Source organism: Hemitrygon akajei, chromosome 4 (assembly GCF_048418815.1).
Source record: "Hemitrygon akajei chromosome 4, sHemAka1.3, whole genome shotgun sequence".
NCBI lineage: Eukaryota > Metazoa > Chordata > Chondrichthyes > Myliobatiformes > Dasyatidae > Hemitrygon > Hemitrygon akajei.
In genome coordinates, this window is record NC_133127.1 from 189,755,781 (window position 1) to 189,773,191 (window position 17,411).

At 42.6% G+C, this 17,411-nt stretch overlaps 1 protein-coding gene across 4 annotated transcripts in view; it reads right to left on the reverse strand.

Moving 5' to 3' along the window:
- Nucleotides 1-17,411, reverse strand: part of nlgn4xa (neuroligin 4 X-linked a) — a 343,262-nt gene that overhangs the window by 305,179 nt on the left and 20,672 nt on the right. For 2 of the 4 annotated variants that reach the window (XM_073044237.1, XM_073044236.1), the window contains exon 2: nt 5,029-5,739. In XM_073044237.1, the coding sequence (XP_072900338.1) occupies nt 5,029-5,488 (460 nt within the window). In that variant the 5' untranslated portion in view covers nt 5,489-5,739. The remainder of the gene's footprint in view (nt 1-5,028; nt 5,740-17,411) is intronic. The other 2 variants (XM_073044238.1, XM_073044235.1) reach the window with 1 other exon arrangement.

Here is a 17,411-nt window from a genome sequence, read left to right on the forward strand (position 1 = left end):
AATGAAAAATGGAAGGCGATTTAGGAGAGAAGTTCAATTGATCTTAGAGTAAATTAAAAGGTCAGCACATCATTGGCCAAAGGTGTGTATTGTGCTGTAATGTTCTATGCTCTATGTATATACTCAGCAGGTCTGGAAGTTTCTGCAATCTCAGATGCTGCCCAACCAATGGAAATTCATTTAAATTTTCAGTGGACCATTCTGCCCTTTGTTCCTGTTCTCTCACTCAATATGACTGATTGTTAATCCACTGTCACTTTCCTCTGGTGTGCTTTAGTATCTAAAAATGTCAACGGATTCCAGCATTTTCTTTTTTTCTTAATTCAGATTTTCAATATCTGAATATCGTGTATTTCTTTAATCATTAATCTCCCTGCATTTCCAAACTATCGTAGATCTTCTACTCTGCTGTCCCTGTCTTCTCTTCTGCGTTACCTTCATTAAACTTCTCTCTCTGCCAGCACTATAACATAGAACACAGAGCAATACAACACAGGAACAGACCCTTCAGCTCACAATATTGTGCCATACTAATTATCCTAATAACACTTAATCACATGAATATAATTATGATTATACTTATGATGGCAGTAATATTGTTTTCTCCTTCTGGTAAAAATATTTTCCCTCCCCTTCTGCTCTTCTTCCACTCCCCACTCTGGCCCTTTCTCCTGTGGTCTGCTCTCCTCTTCTATCAGATTCCTTCCTCTCCAGCCCTTTACATTTCCTACTGACCTGGCTTGTAGTTATCCTCCTTCCCCTCCCACCACCTTTTTGTACCAGCATCTTCCCCCTTCCTTTCCAGTCCTGATGAAGAGTCTTGGCCCAAAATTTTTATTCATTCCTGTAGGCACTGCCTGACCTGCTAAGTTCCTCCAGCATTTTGTGTGTATTATCTGATCACATTTACCTCAACATGGTCCATTTCCCTCTATTCTCTGTTTTCTCTGTGCCTATTTATCTATCTGTTTACTTATTTCCAGATGCAGCGACACTTACAGCCCAAAGATTTGCACTGTCCAGCAACCCACCAATTCGACCCCAGCCTAATCACCGGACAATTTACAATGACCAACAGCATTCACAAGAAAAAAAATCATAAATTAGCCATAAATTATACACATAAATGACACCAAGGCTTCACTTCTAGATGAGTTCAATGCCTTCTATGCTTGCTTGAACCATCAAAATATGAACTGACCATCACACATCCCCGATAACCCTGTGATTTCAGGCTTTGAGTCTGACGTGAGAGCATCCTTCAGGAGGGTGAATTTACATAAAGCATCTAACACAAATGGGATACCTGGCCGAATACTAAAGACCTGTGCTGATCAACTGGCTGAAGTGTTTACCGATATCCCTAACCTCTAGCTCTAGCAGTCTGAGGTACCACCTACTTCAATTATACCATTGCCCAATAAGAATGGAGTAACCTGCTTTAATGACTATCATACAATAGCACTTACATCCACCATGATGAAGTGCTTTGAGAGGTTGGTGATGAAACGTATTAACTCCTGCTCGAGAAGCAACTTGGATCCACTCCAGTTTGCTTCTGAAGCAACAGGTCCACAGCAGATGCCATTTCACTGGCTCTTCACTCAACCCTGGAACATCTGGACAGCAAAGATGCAAACATCAGGATGCTCTTTATCGACTACAGCTCTGCAATCAATACTCTCATCCCCTCAAAACTAATCAATAAACTCCAAGACCTCAAAACCTCCTTGTGCAATTGGATGCTCAATTACCTCACTTGCAGACCCCAGTCAGTTCGGATTGGCAACAACATCTCCAAAGGTGCACCACAAGGCTATATCCTAGCACCCCCACCCCGCCCCGCCCTATTCACTTTACATTTATGACTGTGTGGCTAAGCACATCTCCAGCACTATATTTAATTTGCTGACAACACCACTGTTGTTGGCTTGATTGAAGGTGGTAAGGAATCAGCAGACAGGAAGGAAATGAAAATTTGGCTAAGCGTTGCCACAACAATCGCCTCTCAGTCAATGTCGGCAAGACCAAGGAGATGACTATTGACTTCAGGAGGAGGAAAGTGGAGGTCCAATAGCCTCTCCTCATTGGGGGATTAGAGGTGTAGAGCATCAGCAACTTTAAATTGCTCAGAGTTACTATTTCAGAGCATCTGTCTTGGGCCCAGCGTGTAAGTGCAATTACAAAAAAAAGTGTGGCAGCACCTCTACTTCATTAGAAATATACAGAGATTTGGCATGACATCAAAAACTTTGACACAATTCTATAGACATGTAGTGGAGAGTATATTGACTGGATATATCACAGCCTGGCATGGAAGCACCAATGTCCTTGAACGGAGCATCCTACAACAAGTAGTGATTATGGCCCTGTCCATGACAGGCAGAGCCCTTCCCAGTGTTGAGCACGTCTACATGGAGTAATGTTGCAGGAATGTAGCATCTATCATCAAGGACACCCATCATCCAGTCCATGCTCTCAAGAAGAAGATACAGGAGTCTTGGGACCCACACCACCAGGTCTGCTCTGCCAATTCATCATGGCTGATCCATTTCCATCTCAACCCCATTCTCCTGCCTTCTCCCTGTAACCTTCCATCCCTTACTAATCAAGAAGTTGTCAACTTCCACCTTAAATACACCCAATGACCTGGACTCCACAGCTGCTTGAGGCAACAAATTCCACAGATTTATCACCATCTGACTAAAGAAATTCCTCCTCATCTCTGTTCTAAATGGACATCCCTCTATCCTGATGCTGAGCCTCTAGACCTGAACTTCCCCACTATAGGAAACATCTTCTCCACATCCAATCTAACTTTGAATGTTGAATTCCTCTCAACATTTGACAGGTTTCAATGAGAACTCCCCTCATTCTTCTAAATTCCAATGAGTACTGGCCCAGAGCCATTAAATGCTCCTCAAATGATAACCATATCATTCTTGGATTCATTCTTGTGAACCTCCTCTGAAACCTCTCCAATGTCAGCACAACTTTTCTTATTTGCACAGTTTGTTGTCTTACGCACATTGGCTGTTTATCCATCTTTTTGGAGGTAGTCTTCTACTGATTCTATTATGTTTTTTGGATTAACTGAGTATGCCCACAGGAAAATGAATCTCAGGGCTGTAAATGGTGACATATATGTACTTTGATAATAAGATTACTTTGAATTTTGAACTAATGTTTTATAAACCTAACACTGTCATCAACCTGAAATATTATCTTTGCTTTTCTCCCTCTACAGGTACTGAGTATTTCCAATACTTTCTGGGGTTTTTTCAGAATACATTCAACAGTGGGGAAAGGGTTTGAAAGGTTATGATTGTTCATGATAAAAGTAGAGTATGTCAGCTAGGGCTCTCAACTGAAAACACATTATATAAGTGGCTCCCAGAGACAATCAGAGAACACCAGATGTGCTGTGAAGACCTATGCTAAACTCTACTTTCCAGCACAATCAAAATTGTTTGCCATAAATTTAAACTTTTAACAAATATTCTTTGCTTAACTTTTTCTTGTAGGCAAGAACCAGTGCCTGGTTCTTGATGTAACTTGCAAGCAGAAATCTGTTTGAAGTCAGAGACACAGTTTTTCAAAGTGAAGTGACCAGGAGACTTGTCTCCATTAACCAAACACAAGACAATTGGGTTTATGCACCTTGATACACTAACCATCAAGCTTGGTTACAAATTGTGATGCTTGTGCACTCAGGGAGTCAGCCCTCACAATGTTAATTGTGGATGTTTTGGATCCCTGTCACCAGAAGCTTTTAAGGCCATCTGTGTGAGTTACTTTGTCCCAGCAAAGGTATCTAGAAAACATCGCATGCAGATGATGTCATCTAATAAAAAATAGTATAAATACCATCACAGTTTCGGGAATGTTAGGAATGATGAGAACAACAGAAAGGTGGTGGCTACAGAAAGAGGAACTGGAATTCATTCCTCAATCTTTTTTTTCTGCGATGGAGGACTCATTCATCTGATTCTCGTTGGAATGTTCTAGTTTTTTATAATTGTACCTGTGTTTGGAAATCCTACGTAATTTGTAAATCTTTTTTTTAAACTCAGATATTTTTAATAAAATTTTATAAACCCTCTGTGAGTGCTAAATGAGTGTCAAGAACTATTTGTCTAAATTTAAACAGGTATCATTAAAATAAAATAATTGTGTTTAAATCCTGTTGGCTGGAAGTATCTCCTCCTTGGTAGGGAGAGGATTCATCACTCAACCAAAGCATATTGGCCATTAAACTTTGCCACAGAGGCTAGACAGGGAAGTAAACTAGTCATTGAAGAGTAGGTGGATACTGTATAACTTCCTATAGTGAGGGTACCTGTAGATATCTAAATCGGTTAGGGCTTAAAATTTTCTTTTGAGTTTGGTGCTTTGCTGACAGGGATCCCAAAACCATCACAGTGCTTTCTGAGTTCGAATTCTGGGTAGAAATCACTGAGAAGTAGACTTAATTTATCAGAAACTTTGTGTCTGCTGAAAACTGGTAGAAGAATAGAAAAACATTTCAGAGGGACTATAACCACATCTGGGTAAAAGAGATTATGACATCACAGGCTGGACAAAATAAGGTGCATGTCTCCGTAGTCAGTGGCACTTAAAGAGTTGCAGACAACGATTCAGACCAAAGCAAAACCAGGAAACTTACACCGAACTATTACTTGCTCTCTGGAGGGTAAGTAACAAAATAATGTGTTGGAACTAATTCTATTTGGTTATTGAAATTGCTTATCAGTTCATGCTTCAGGTCTATGCATATTTTTACTTACGTTCCAAACAAAGTTCTCCTGAGGAATCTCTATAAAATAGACATCTTTTATCCAACATGTAAATTAACCGCAAAATCTAATTCAACTTCTCACAACCTTCCAATAATAAATTCCAACAAAGAGGGGTAAAGGTAATCTGTGCAACTGAAGGAATGGACCTCGATCTAAATGGACTTACTCTCTTCTCTCCCCCACTTCCCTCTCTCTTTTATGGAATTAGAAGAATCTCTCTGTGACTTACCATTCTCAGTTGGGACATAGACATTCAGGTAAAGGCAGTCCTCGCTCTGGTCTTGGATGAAATTGGCCACATTATCCAAGTTGGAGGTGAACCAAACAGGGAGCATGACATCAGGCAAAAACCCGAGAATGTTTTGTGGGCAGACTGGGGCGAAATGAGTGGCATTCCTGACGCCGGTCCAGGAGGAGGGAGACTCAGGATGCTGGAAGCGCCTCTCACCCGTGGGAGCTGAGGCGTACGGTATTCCGAGGTACTGGTCAACAGGGCCCAAGATATCATTGACTAGCGGTATTCTTACTCCCCTTAGCTTCCCATAGTTTGTGGTGACAATGGGGTAGTTTTCCTGACAGCTGAGAAAGGCGATGCGTACGACGACACTCGTTATCCAGAGCAGGTTGTTCACATTCAAAGCAGGGGCAAGAACAAATGTGAGCCAAGGTAGGCCATTTGGGTTGGACATTGTTTATGATCCAAAGCAATCACACAATGGGGAAAATCGTAGCCGATCTCAGGCCCAGCAGTGGTACTGAATCTTATCTGCTGTGACAGGTGGAAGACTCAGAAGATCCATTTAAAACCGAGGGAAAAACATCGATCGCATTAGACCCTCTGGTGGTGTCCACCCAATCTCAAGAACACCATGTTGCCAGTAGATCGTCCACTTGGTCTGGACCTCGAGTAGGAGATAGTTCGACAGCTGATGAATCCTACCTGACAATCAAGAAAAACAAGTTGATTATTGAAGTTCGCAGCATGTGAAGAAAAAGAAGCAAATGAAATGAAAGGGTTAACATATACAAGAGTTTGATAACTCTGGGCCTGTACTCATTGGAGTTCAGAAGAATGAGGGGAATCTTATTGAATCCTTTCGAATATTGAAAGTACTAGATAGAGTGTCTGTGGAGAGGATGTTTCTGATAGTGGGGGAGTCTAGGACCAGAGAGCACAGCCTCAGAATAGAAGGACATCCCATTAGAACAGAGATGAGGAGGAATTTCTTTAACCAGAGGCTGATTCCGGATTAACCAGATAGATGTAGAGGCCAAGTCATCAGGTATATATAAAGCGGAGGTTAATAGGTTCTTGATTAGAAAGGGCATCGAAGGTTATGGGGAGAAGGAAGGAGAATGGGGTCAAGAGGGATAATAAATCAGCCATGATTGAATGGCAAAGCTGACTTGGTGAGTTGAATGGCCTAATTCTGCTTCTATGTCTTATGGTCCTATATCTATTGAATATACCCTGTTCTCTGTTAGGGAGGAAGCATCCGGAAGCAGTGGGTGCAGATGCCCCATGACCACAAGCCTTTAACCGAGACCTTTCATCAGGGCTAGAAAGTGAGGGGAAAGAAGCCAAAATTAGGGCTTCCTCAACACTAGCTGCCCCTCCACCTATCTTTGTATCATCTAAAAACTTGGCCAGAAAGCCATTAATTCCATCCAAATCATTGACATAAAACATGAAAAGAAGTGGTCTAGACACACAAGTCACCAGCAGACAACCTTTTATTCCCACTCTTTGTCCCCTGCCAGTCAGCCTACCTTCAATTCAGGCTAGTATTTTTCCTGTAATGCCATGGGCTCTTACCTTATTTATCTTTGCAGGTGAGGAGGATGAGTGGGTAAGGACATGGGGGGTGGGGGGGTGAATGATGTGAGGGTATAGGTGGAAGAGGTGAAGAGCTGAAGTATGAATCTGCTAGGAGAGGACAGTGGACCGTGAAAAAGCAAAGGAAGAAGGGAACTAGAGAGTGACGAGGGGCAGATGAGGAGAAGAGAAAGGGTGAAAGGGTGACCCAACCGTAAAATGAAAAGTCCTCATCTGGGCTGAATGATGACCCTTCAGCTTGTACTCCTCCCCCTCCCCCCACCTCCTTATTCTGGCTTCTGACCCCTTCGTTCCAGTCCTGCTGAAGATTCTTGGCCCAAAACATCGATGCTTGTAGCCCTCTATAGGTCCTGCCTGACATACTGAGTTCCTCCAGCATTTTGTCTGCATTTCTCAAGAGTTCCAGTGTCAGCAGAGTCTCTCATCTGCAGACCTCTACTGTGGTTCGAATGGAGTTTGCATCTTCCCCCTGTGACCGCCTTTCTTTTGTCCCCATTCCTAATTCATGCTGGATAACGTGTAATGCCCTCTGTAAAGATACAGCAGGCAAGGAATCAAGGAGAAAGACCCAACTAGACTTTCAAAGTTCAAGGTAAATTTATTAAAGATTTATGTCACCATTTACATGCTTGAGATTCATTTCCTTGCAGGCATACACAGTAAATCCAGGAAACACAATAGAATCAATGGAAGACCACATCCAATAGGATGGACAAACCAAAGTGCAAAAGACAACAAACTGTGCAAATATAAATGAAGAAAAATAATGTAATAAATAAATAAGCAATAAATATTGAGAGTATGAGATGGAGTCCTTAAAAGTGGGTCCATAGGTTCTGGGATTTGTTCACTGATGGGGCAAGTGAAGTTAAATGAAGTTATTCCCTTTGGTTCAAGAGGCTGATGATTGAAAGGTAATAACTGTTTCTGAACCTGGTGGTGTGGGTACTGAGGCTCCTGTATCACCTTCTTGATGGCAGCAGGAAGAATACGGCATGGCCTTGGTGCTGGGGGTCCTTGATGAAGGATGCCCTACCTTAAACATCAGCAGTATCTATATGATGTTCTATCTCAAGAACGCAACATCCACCATCACAGGTCTGCACCACGCACGCCAGGCCACCTTCTCAGAGTGACCATCAGGCAGGAGGTACAGAAGCCTGAGTTCCCACACCACCAGGTTCAAGAACAGCTACTTCCCTTCAACCATCTAGTTCTTGAACCAACCCGCACAACCCTAATCCCTGCAGTTTAGCAAAACCATGACCACTTTGATCACTTTGCAGTATTACAGATTCAGATCTTTTGTCAGCAACTCACACAGAATGCTGTAGGGACCCAGCCGCCCAGGCAACGTCTATGGAAAGGAAAAAAGGAATCTATGTTTTGCGACCAGAGCTGATGAGTTCCTCCATCATTTTATGTGTTACTCTGAATTTCCAGCATCTGCAAAATCCTTGTGTTTAGATTTTTGTTCTAACTTTATTCCCTCTTAGAAAAGAAAAATATGCACTGTATAATTTATGCTTACGTTGTCTTTTCCTTGTGAATGGTCCTTATCAAATGCTACCATATGCGCCATTGATAATGCTGCTGCAAGAAAGCTTTTCATTGCACCCATGCATACATGTACTTGTCCACGTGGCAATATACCTGACTTTGACTTTGAATTTGACATTCATGATGTCTCATAAGTAACATCATGAAGACACCTGTTACTGGGTTTTGGTAGATGTATTTCAGCTAAAAGATTTTAATGGGTAACTAGCTTACCAACAGATAAAGGTTTCAGTGGTTTACAGTCCATTCAAATCAAATATTAATATATTTAATCCTGTCAGGTAACTTGGTCCCGACTGCCCCACTACTGACAGCATCTACAGGAGACACTGTCTCAAGAAAGAAGAGTCTATCATTAAGGATACGCATTATCTGGGCCAAGATCTCTTCTCACTGCTTCCATCAGACAGGAGGTGCAGAAGTCTGAAGTTGCATAGAACCAGGTTCAGGAATAGCTCCATTCCTATGACCATCAGGTTCTTGAAATGACCTAGACAACCCTAACGTTACCTCAGCATCAGAACACTATGGACGACACATTGTACGACCAAGGACTTGTCTCTGATTGCGTTCTTTTCACTAAGACCATATGACCATAAGACATAGGGGCAGAATTAGGCCATTTGGCCTGTCAAGTCTGGTCTGCCATTTCATCACATCTGATCTATTTCCCTCTCAACCCCATTCTCCTGCCTTCTCCCTGTAACCTTTCACGCCCTGACAAATCAAGAATCTACCAACGTCTGCCTTAAATATATGCAGTGGCCTGGCCTCCACAGCCATCTGGGGCAACAAATTGCACAGATTCACCACCCTCCAGCTAAAGAAATTCCTCCTCACCTCTGTTCTAAATGACATCCCTCTGTTCTGAGGCTGTACCCTCGGGTCCAAGGCTCCCCGCCACTAAAATCTTGTTTTGCAGGGGATTTTTTTCTTTTTATTGCCTACTACAATTTATGTATCATTAATGTTTTGTGTTATCAGTACTGATAAGTAGATGATGCTGAAAGCTAGTTTTCATTGTAACTACACTTCACTGTACTTGTGCACTTGACAGTACCCTTGACATGATACTATCTCCATTTACTCCCAAAGCACTTAAAGTGGAATGGAGGTGGGGTTAGTAGGAATGTGGTATTGAGTTAAGTTATACCTTTCTTTACTTACTTACTGCCCATTACACGACTAGCATTTAGGGCAGCAATGAAGGTCATCCATCTCTGTCTGTCCTTGACGACTCAGAAGTAGAATTCTTCATTGCTAAGCACAAGAACTAATATTTCGTGATCTCCCTTTTAAAGTAGTCCATAATCAATTTACTTATCTTGGAATTACAGTCACAAGGAAGTTTAAAGATCTCTTTTGTGAAAACTTTGTCAATCTTTCATATGCTATAAAACAGAGTCTGGTACAATGGTCACCTCTATCTATGTCCTTGGTAGGTCGTATTAATGTTGTTAAAATGTATGTTCTCCCCAAATTTTTATACTTATTTCAATCTATCCCAATTTTTATTCCTAAATCTTTTTTTGATTCCTTAGACTCTATTATTTTGTCATATCTGTGGCAGAATAAGCGCTCTAGAATTAATAAAATCCACCTCCAAAAATCTAAAAAAGAGGGTGGCATGGCTTTACCTAACTTTCGCTTATATTACTGGGCAGCTAATATACGTTGTGCTGCCTTCTGGTCTTTCTTCCACGGCCAACCCGAGTGCCCTAACTGGGTGGCAATGGAGTTGAGCTCCACTAAAGAATTATCTATATCTGCACTTCTTGGCTCTGCACTCCCTAGCAGTCTGCCCAGATCAATAGCTAATCCTCTGGTTAGACACACTTTGCGTATATGGGCTCAGTTCAGGAAATGCTATGGTTTCCAGGGGTTTTCCGTTTCTAGCCCTGTCGCACATAATCACCTTTTTTTACCTACTACGTACGATTCAGCATTCCATGTTTGGTACAGGAAGGGCATTAGACATTTTGAAGATCTCTTCATTGATAATCGCTTCGCTTCTTTTCAGCAGCTCTCCGTTAAGTTCAACCTGCCTAATGCTCACTTTTTCAGATATCTCCAAATCCGACACTTTACTGCTCCTTTAATTCCTAACTTTCCTGAAATGCCTGCGAAAAATGCTATGGACCTATTTCTTTCCATTAATCCACTAGGTAAAGGTTTAATTTCAATTATCCGAGATAAACTAGCAGCCTTCCGACGGGCCCCTGTGGATAAAATTAAAACGGCCTGGGAGCAGGATTTAAATATCTTCTTATCCGAGGAGAGCTGGGACTCAGTTCTCAAATCGGTTAACTCAACCTCCCTTTGTGCTCGCCATTGCCTCTTACAGTTTAAGATTGTTCATAGAGCCCATATGTCTAAATCTAAACTATCTCGATTCTACCCTGGCATTAGTCCGCTCTGTGATAAATGCAAGAGGGGCGTGGCCTCTCTCATCCATATGTACTGGTTCTGTCCTAGCTTGGAGAAATTCTGGAAAGATGTCTTCACTACATTATTGGGTATTCTGAATCAGCACCTAGAACCTAACCCCTTAATTGCTCTGTTCGGTTTTTGGGGCAAGACAGATTTATGTCTGGGTCTGACCAAATGCCGAATACTATCTTTTGCCTCTCTCCTGGCGAGACGCTTGATCCTCCTTAGATGGAGAGATGTTGCCCCGCCCACTCATGCGCAATGGCTTAACGACATTATGGCCTGCTTGGACCTCGAAAAAATTCATTATTCAGTTCTTAATTCGGATCTAAAGTTCCATAAGGTCTGGGGACCTTTTATCGAGTACTTTCATAACCTTCCTCTTGACTAGGGTTTTTTTTTTTCTTTTTTTTTCTTCTTTTCGGTCCCTTGCTTTCAGCTCCCTTTTTTTTCTGGTAGCAGGCATTATTATCCTCTGTTGCTAAGTGTATTCACAGTCTGGGAGTTTGACTGTCCGGACTTATACTCTTTATACTGTGTGGTGGTTGGTCTGGAGTTGTTGTTGTTTTTTTTTTGTGTTGTGGGGCTTGTCACAACAAGCTCACTTGTCTTTAATTTAGGTGCTTTTTTGTTAAATTCTCTTCCTTTGTAGCCTATTGTTATTGTATGCTTAATCTTGCACTGTATTAATGCTCCTCATTGGGATTTGGGGTTTTTAATTTTGTAAAATGTTTTGAAAAACTAATAAAAAAAAATCTTTTAAAAAAAAAAGAATTCTTCATTGCTGATTCTGACTGTTTGAATAGTCAGAATTGTTAGCTCTGAGCTGAACCCCTGAACCTGGACTCTTAGCCTGACCTCTACTTTTTCATCTGTTTGGTATAGGTGACCCTACCCTCCAGCCAGCCTAGCTCTCCAGGTCATTGAGGTACGAATCCTCCAAACCTCAACAAGGTTGTAGTCCTCGTAGAGGAGATAGGTGAGAAGCTACAATCATATTGAATGGTGGGACTGTCTGAAAGGCCCAAAATGACAGGATGCAGGTAACAAAAAGGCTGGTGTTGTTGTGGACATTGTGGAAGGGTTTTAGTTCCTTAAGATTGTCATAGCTCCAAATTGACAAATACAGTACTGTGCATTTATGAAACTCTTAGATAGGCATATGGATGAAAGTAAAAAGGAGGCCTATGTAGGAGAGAAAGGTTGAAGAGTTCTTGGAGTAGGTTAAAATGTCAGCACAATATCGTGGGCTGAAGGGTCTGTGCTGTACTTGTACTGGTCCATGTTCTGTGTAAATCAGTTACACTCACTTGTCCTATTTCCCATGGTTTTATGTTGAGTAAGATTATCTCAGAGCTTGTTATTCAAATGTTTACACCAATCAATAAGAGCATGGGGATATCAAGGAGGATCAGTGAACGTTTGTCCAAGTAACTTGAAGAACTTTCTGATGGGGGGAAGAGGGAGACAGAGCTGGAGAAAGTTAACAAGGACAATGCTGGAGCGTAGGCAGCAGAAGTGCAAACATTTGGAAAGACTGCCAATGGCTCTGTTTTGTTAAGAGTTTGAGGAGATTTGGTACCAAAGACTCTTGCAAATCCTTCCCTCTCCCATTGTGCAGAATCTACAAAAGTGTTTAATATGGAAGCATGTACCAGCAGGCTCTAGGACAGCTTCTATGCTGCTGTTACCAGACCCTTGGACGGACATCTTGCACGATAAGATAGACTGGTGACCTCAAAATCTACTTCGTTATGATCTTGCACTTTATCGTTTACCTGCTCTGTACTTTTCCAGTAGCTTTTACACTTTATTCTGCATTGTTATTGTTTTAATTTATTGTAGCTCACTGCACTGTGTAATGATCTGATCTGCATAAGTTCCACCATCTGCGGAATCCCTTGCGTTGACGATTTGCTGCCCCACTATGACGTCTCTTCAAGGTATGCCTAGCTGAAGAAGCTTAAATTGCTCTTCACCAGAAGTTCAATGAGACCCTCTCTCACTGCTCCCCCTCTGTGAGCAGTCTTTATTCCTCTCCTTATAGATTCTGCCCGACCTGCTGAGGTCCTCTGGCGTGTTTTTTGTGCTAAACAGTATGCTCACTGTATCTTGGTACATGTGACAATAATAAACCAATTTCAATACCAACTGCAGATTTATGGTAGCATCATAAATGCTGGTTGCATCACAGCCTGGTATGGAGGCTCCAGAGAACAGGATCGCAAGAGGCTGCCAAGGAGAGAATAACGTCAAGAATAACTTAAATGAAAGATGCCAAAATCTGTCAGGAGCTGTAGTGAGGGATCAGTGAGAACGTAAATTTAAAAACTGAAGCAGTGTGGGGTAGGGAAGCTAGAGTCAATGACCATCCCTGTAGGGAGGTTGTCACATGGGTCAAGACACAAACTGGAGGTTGCCTATTTGAATGGACAAGGGTTCATGTAGGGAATAAGGTGACAGATCAGTCTACAACAACACTGGAGTACTGCGAATAACTGGTAATGGTAACTGGTTTATTACAAGACCATACTTTACTTTTATTTAGAGGTAGTGTGGAACAAGCCTGTCTGGCTCACCAACCCACTATTTAACACTAGCCTAATCACAGGACAACTTACAAGAAACAATTAACCTAATAACTAACCGGTACATCTTTGGACTGTCAGAGGAAACCAGAGCACCCGGAATACACTCAAGCACTCACAGGGAGATCGAACAGACGGTGCCGGAATTGAACTCCAAACTCCAGAACCCCTCCAGCTGTAACAGTGTCGCGCAAACCGCTGTACTACAGCGCACTCCTATATCCTGTCATAGAAATGACAATCACCCTGGACATGCCCTCTTCTCAGTGCTGACATCAGGAAGGAGGTGCAGAAGCCTGAAGGCACACACTCAGTGATTCAGGAACAGCTTCTTCCCCTCTGCCATCCGATTTCTGAGCGGACGTTGAACCCACAAACACTTCCTCACTACCTTTTTATTTCCCATTTTTTGGATTACATATTTACAGTAATTCACAGACTTTTTTCTCTCAATTATCGTATATTTCATTGTATTGCAGCTGCAAAGTTAACAAATTTCGCCACATGCTGGTGATATTAAACCTGATTCTGATACTGACTCTGAAACTATCTTGAATCATGATTAAGACCATATTAGCAGAATTAGGCCATTTGACCATCGAATCTGCTCCGCCATTCAATTGTGACTGATTCATTATCCCCCTCAAACCCATTCTCTTGCCTTCTCCTTGTAACGTTTAACACCCTTGATAAGCAAGTGTGTAGCGGAGTGGAGATGCGTCTCGATCAATAGAAGGGCAAGGTGCTCCTTCCCTTTGCTGGCCTGCAGGTCACCCTTGGGCAAGGTGTAGCACCTGCTTAGCCCCTCGATCAGAATCACGTGAAGCCATGGGTAGCAGGTGGTGGATGGCGCACGAGCAGCTGGTTCATATCACAAGTCCTGGTTAGGCGCCAACTGACACCAGGCAGACGATCTCTGATGAGTATTATTATCCCACTCAACCCCATTCTCCTGCCTTCTCGCTGCAACCTCTGGTGCCCTGACTAATCAAGAACCTCTCAACCTCTGTTTAAATACACTCAATGACTTGGCCCCCACAGCCATCTGTGGCAAAGAATTTCAGAGATTCACCACCCTATGGCTGAAGAAATTCCTCCTCATCTCTGTTCTAAAGGGATGTCCTTCTACTCTGAGGCTGTGCCCTCTGGTCCTAGACTCCCCAATTACAGGAAACATCCTCTTCACATCCACTCTATTCAGGCCTTTCAATATTTGATAGATTTCAATAATATCCCCCTCTGACATCCCCCTATCACCTTAAAATTATGCCCCCTCTGGGAAAAAATCTCTGGCTGTCGATTTATGCCTCTTAACATCTTGTACAACACCATCAAATCACCTCTCACCCTCCTTCACACCAATGGGGAAAACTTTAGTTCATTCAACCTATCTTAGAACATAGAAACGGTCCAGCAGAGGAACAAGCCCTACAATGTGCCAAACCAATTAAATTAGGAAGCAAATGGCCAACTACACCATTTTCATAAGACATCCAAGAAACATCCTGGGAAATTCCCTCTGCACTCTCTCTAAATCTTTTATATCCTTCCTGTAATGAGGCAACTAGAACTGAACACAATATTCCAAATGTGGTCTAATTATAGAACTGTGGAAGAGCCTTTTATGAAAGGCAATCATTGGATTGTTTTTAATTTAAAGATACAGCACAGAAAAGGCATTTCCACTCCTAATGAGCCACACCACCCAGCAACCCACCTATTTAATCTAGTCTAGTCATAGGACAATTTAGCCAATTAAGCTACCAACTGATACGTCTTTGGACTGTGGGAGGAAACTGGAGCACCCGGAGGAAACCAACACAGTCACGGGGAGAATGTACAAACCCCTTTCGGAAAGTGCCAGAATCAGAGTCAGGTTTATTATCACCGGCATGTGACGTGAAATTTGTTAACTTAGCAGCAGCAGTTCAATGCAATACATAATCTAGCACAGAGAGAGAGAAAAATAATAAATAAAATAAAAATAATAATAATAAAGTAAATCAATGACGTATATTGAATAGATTTTTTAAAACGTGCAAAAGTGGAAATAATGTATATTTTTTTTTAAAGTGAGGTAGTGTCCAAAGATTCAATGTCCATTTAGGAATCAGATGGCAGAGGGGAAGAAGCTGTTCCTGAATCGCTGAGTGTGTGCCTTCAAGCTTCTGTACCTCCTACCTGATGGTAACAGTGAGAAACGGGCATGCCCTGGGTGCTGGAGGTTCTTAATAATGGATGCTGCCTTTCTGAGACACCGCTCCCTAAAGAAGTCCTGGGTACCTTGTAGGTTAGTGCCCAAGATGGAGTTGACTAGATTTACAACCTTCTGCAGCTTCTTTCGGTCCTGTTCAGTAGCCCTTCCATCCCAGACAGTGATTAAGCCTGTCAGAAAGCTCTCCACAGTACTACTATATAAGTTTTTGTGTATTTGTAGACCATGCCAAATCTTTTCAAACTCCTAATGAAGTATAGCCACTGTCTCTACTTTCTGTGAAGGCTGAGGAAAGTCCATCTCCCACCCCCATCCTCATCACATTCTACAGGGGTTGTATTGAGAGCATCCTGAGCAGCCGCATCACTGCCTGGTTCAGAACTTGCACCATCTCAGATTGCAAGACCCTGCAGCGGATAGTGAGGTCAGCTGAGAAGATCATCGGGGTCTCTCTTCCCGCCATCATGGACATTTGCACTACACGCTGCATCCACAAAGTAAACAGCATTATGAAGGACCCCAGGCATCCCTCATACAAACTCTTCTCCCTCCTGCCGTCTGGGAAAAGGCACCGAAGCATTCGGGCTCTCACAACCAGACTGTGTAACAGTTTCTTCCCCCAAGCTATCAGACTCCTCAATACCCAGAGCCTGGACTAACACCTTACTGCCCTATTGTCTTGTTTATTATTTATTGTAATGCCTGCACTGTTTTGTGCACTTTATGCAGTCCTGGGTAGGTCTGTAGTCTAGTGTAGTTTTTTTCTGTGTTGTTTTTTACGTAGTTCAGTCTAGTTTTTGTACTGTGTCATGTAACACCATGGTCCTGAAAAACTTCTCATTTTTACTATGTATTGTACCAGCAGTTATGGTCAAAATGACAATAAAAAGTGACTTGAATGTCTTGCCTTCTTTATGACTATATCGATATGTTGGGATCAAGTCTGATCCTCAGAGATCTTGACACCCAGGAACTTGAAACTGCTCACTCTCCCCAATTCTGATCCCTCTATGAGGATTGGTGTGTGTTCCTTTGTCTTACCCTTCCTGAAGTCCACAATCAGCTCTTTCATCTTACTGACATTGAACTCTGAACTCTGACACCCTGAGCTGTAATACAACTTTGTGGGCCGAAAGGCCTGTATTGTGCTTTAGGTTTTCTATGTTTCTATGTAATATCTAACCAGAATGCTACAGTGGCAGCCACAACTAATTAATGCATTAATGTAAGTACAGTAATGGTAAGGAGCAAGACAGGTTTAGTGAGGGAAGATAAATGGCCTCAGTAATTTGCTTACCCTTAAGATTCAGAGCAAATTTCCGGAGTGAAGACAGTTTTACTACTTGGGGTAAAAGAGAGGCAAGACTGCGCAGGCATGTGATGTCAGCCAGTAGAGCGGGAAAAGTTTAAAAAGAAGACCGCCATATCCAGCGAGCAGCAGAGAGAGAGGCAGCAGAGTGATAGGGCTTTGGCTCAACGGGCTTAGGCAGTAATGAGGCGAGGTACATCTACCTGTGTTAATTGTGGAAAGGAAGTAGTATGTCTGTGAGGCTGGTTTTCTGTGCTCACTGTCAGATGTGGGGAGTTCTGGAGTCTCCTAGCCTCCCGGACGGCCATATCTGCACCCGGTGTGTCGAGCTGCAGCTCCTAAGGGACCGCGTTAGGGAACTGGAGGTCAGGGAGAGCCAGGAGGTGATAGAAAGGAGGTTATAGGCAGGTGGTCACACTAGGACCATGGGAGACAGACAAGTAGGTAACAGTCAGGAGAGGGAAGGGGAGGAGTCAGGTACTAGAGAGTACCCCAGTGGCTGTACCCCTTGACAATAAGTACTCCTGTTTGAGAACTGTTGAGGGGGACAGCCAACCTGGGGGAAGTAACAGTGGCCGTGCCTCTGGCACAGAGTCCGGCCCTGTGGCTCAGAAGGGTAGGGAAAGGAAGAGGAAGGCAGCAGTGATAGGCGACTCTATAGTTAGGAGATCAG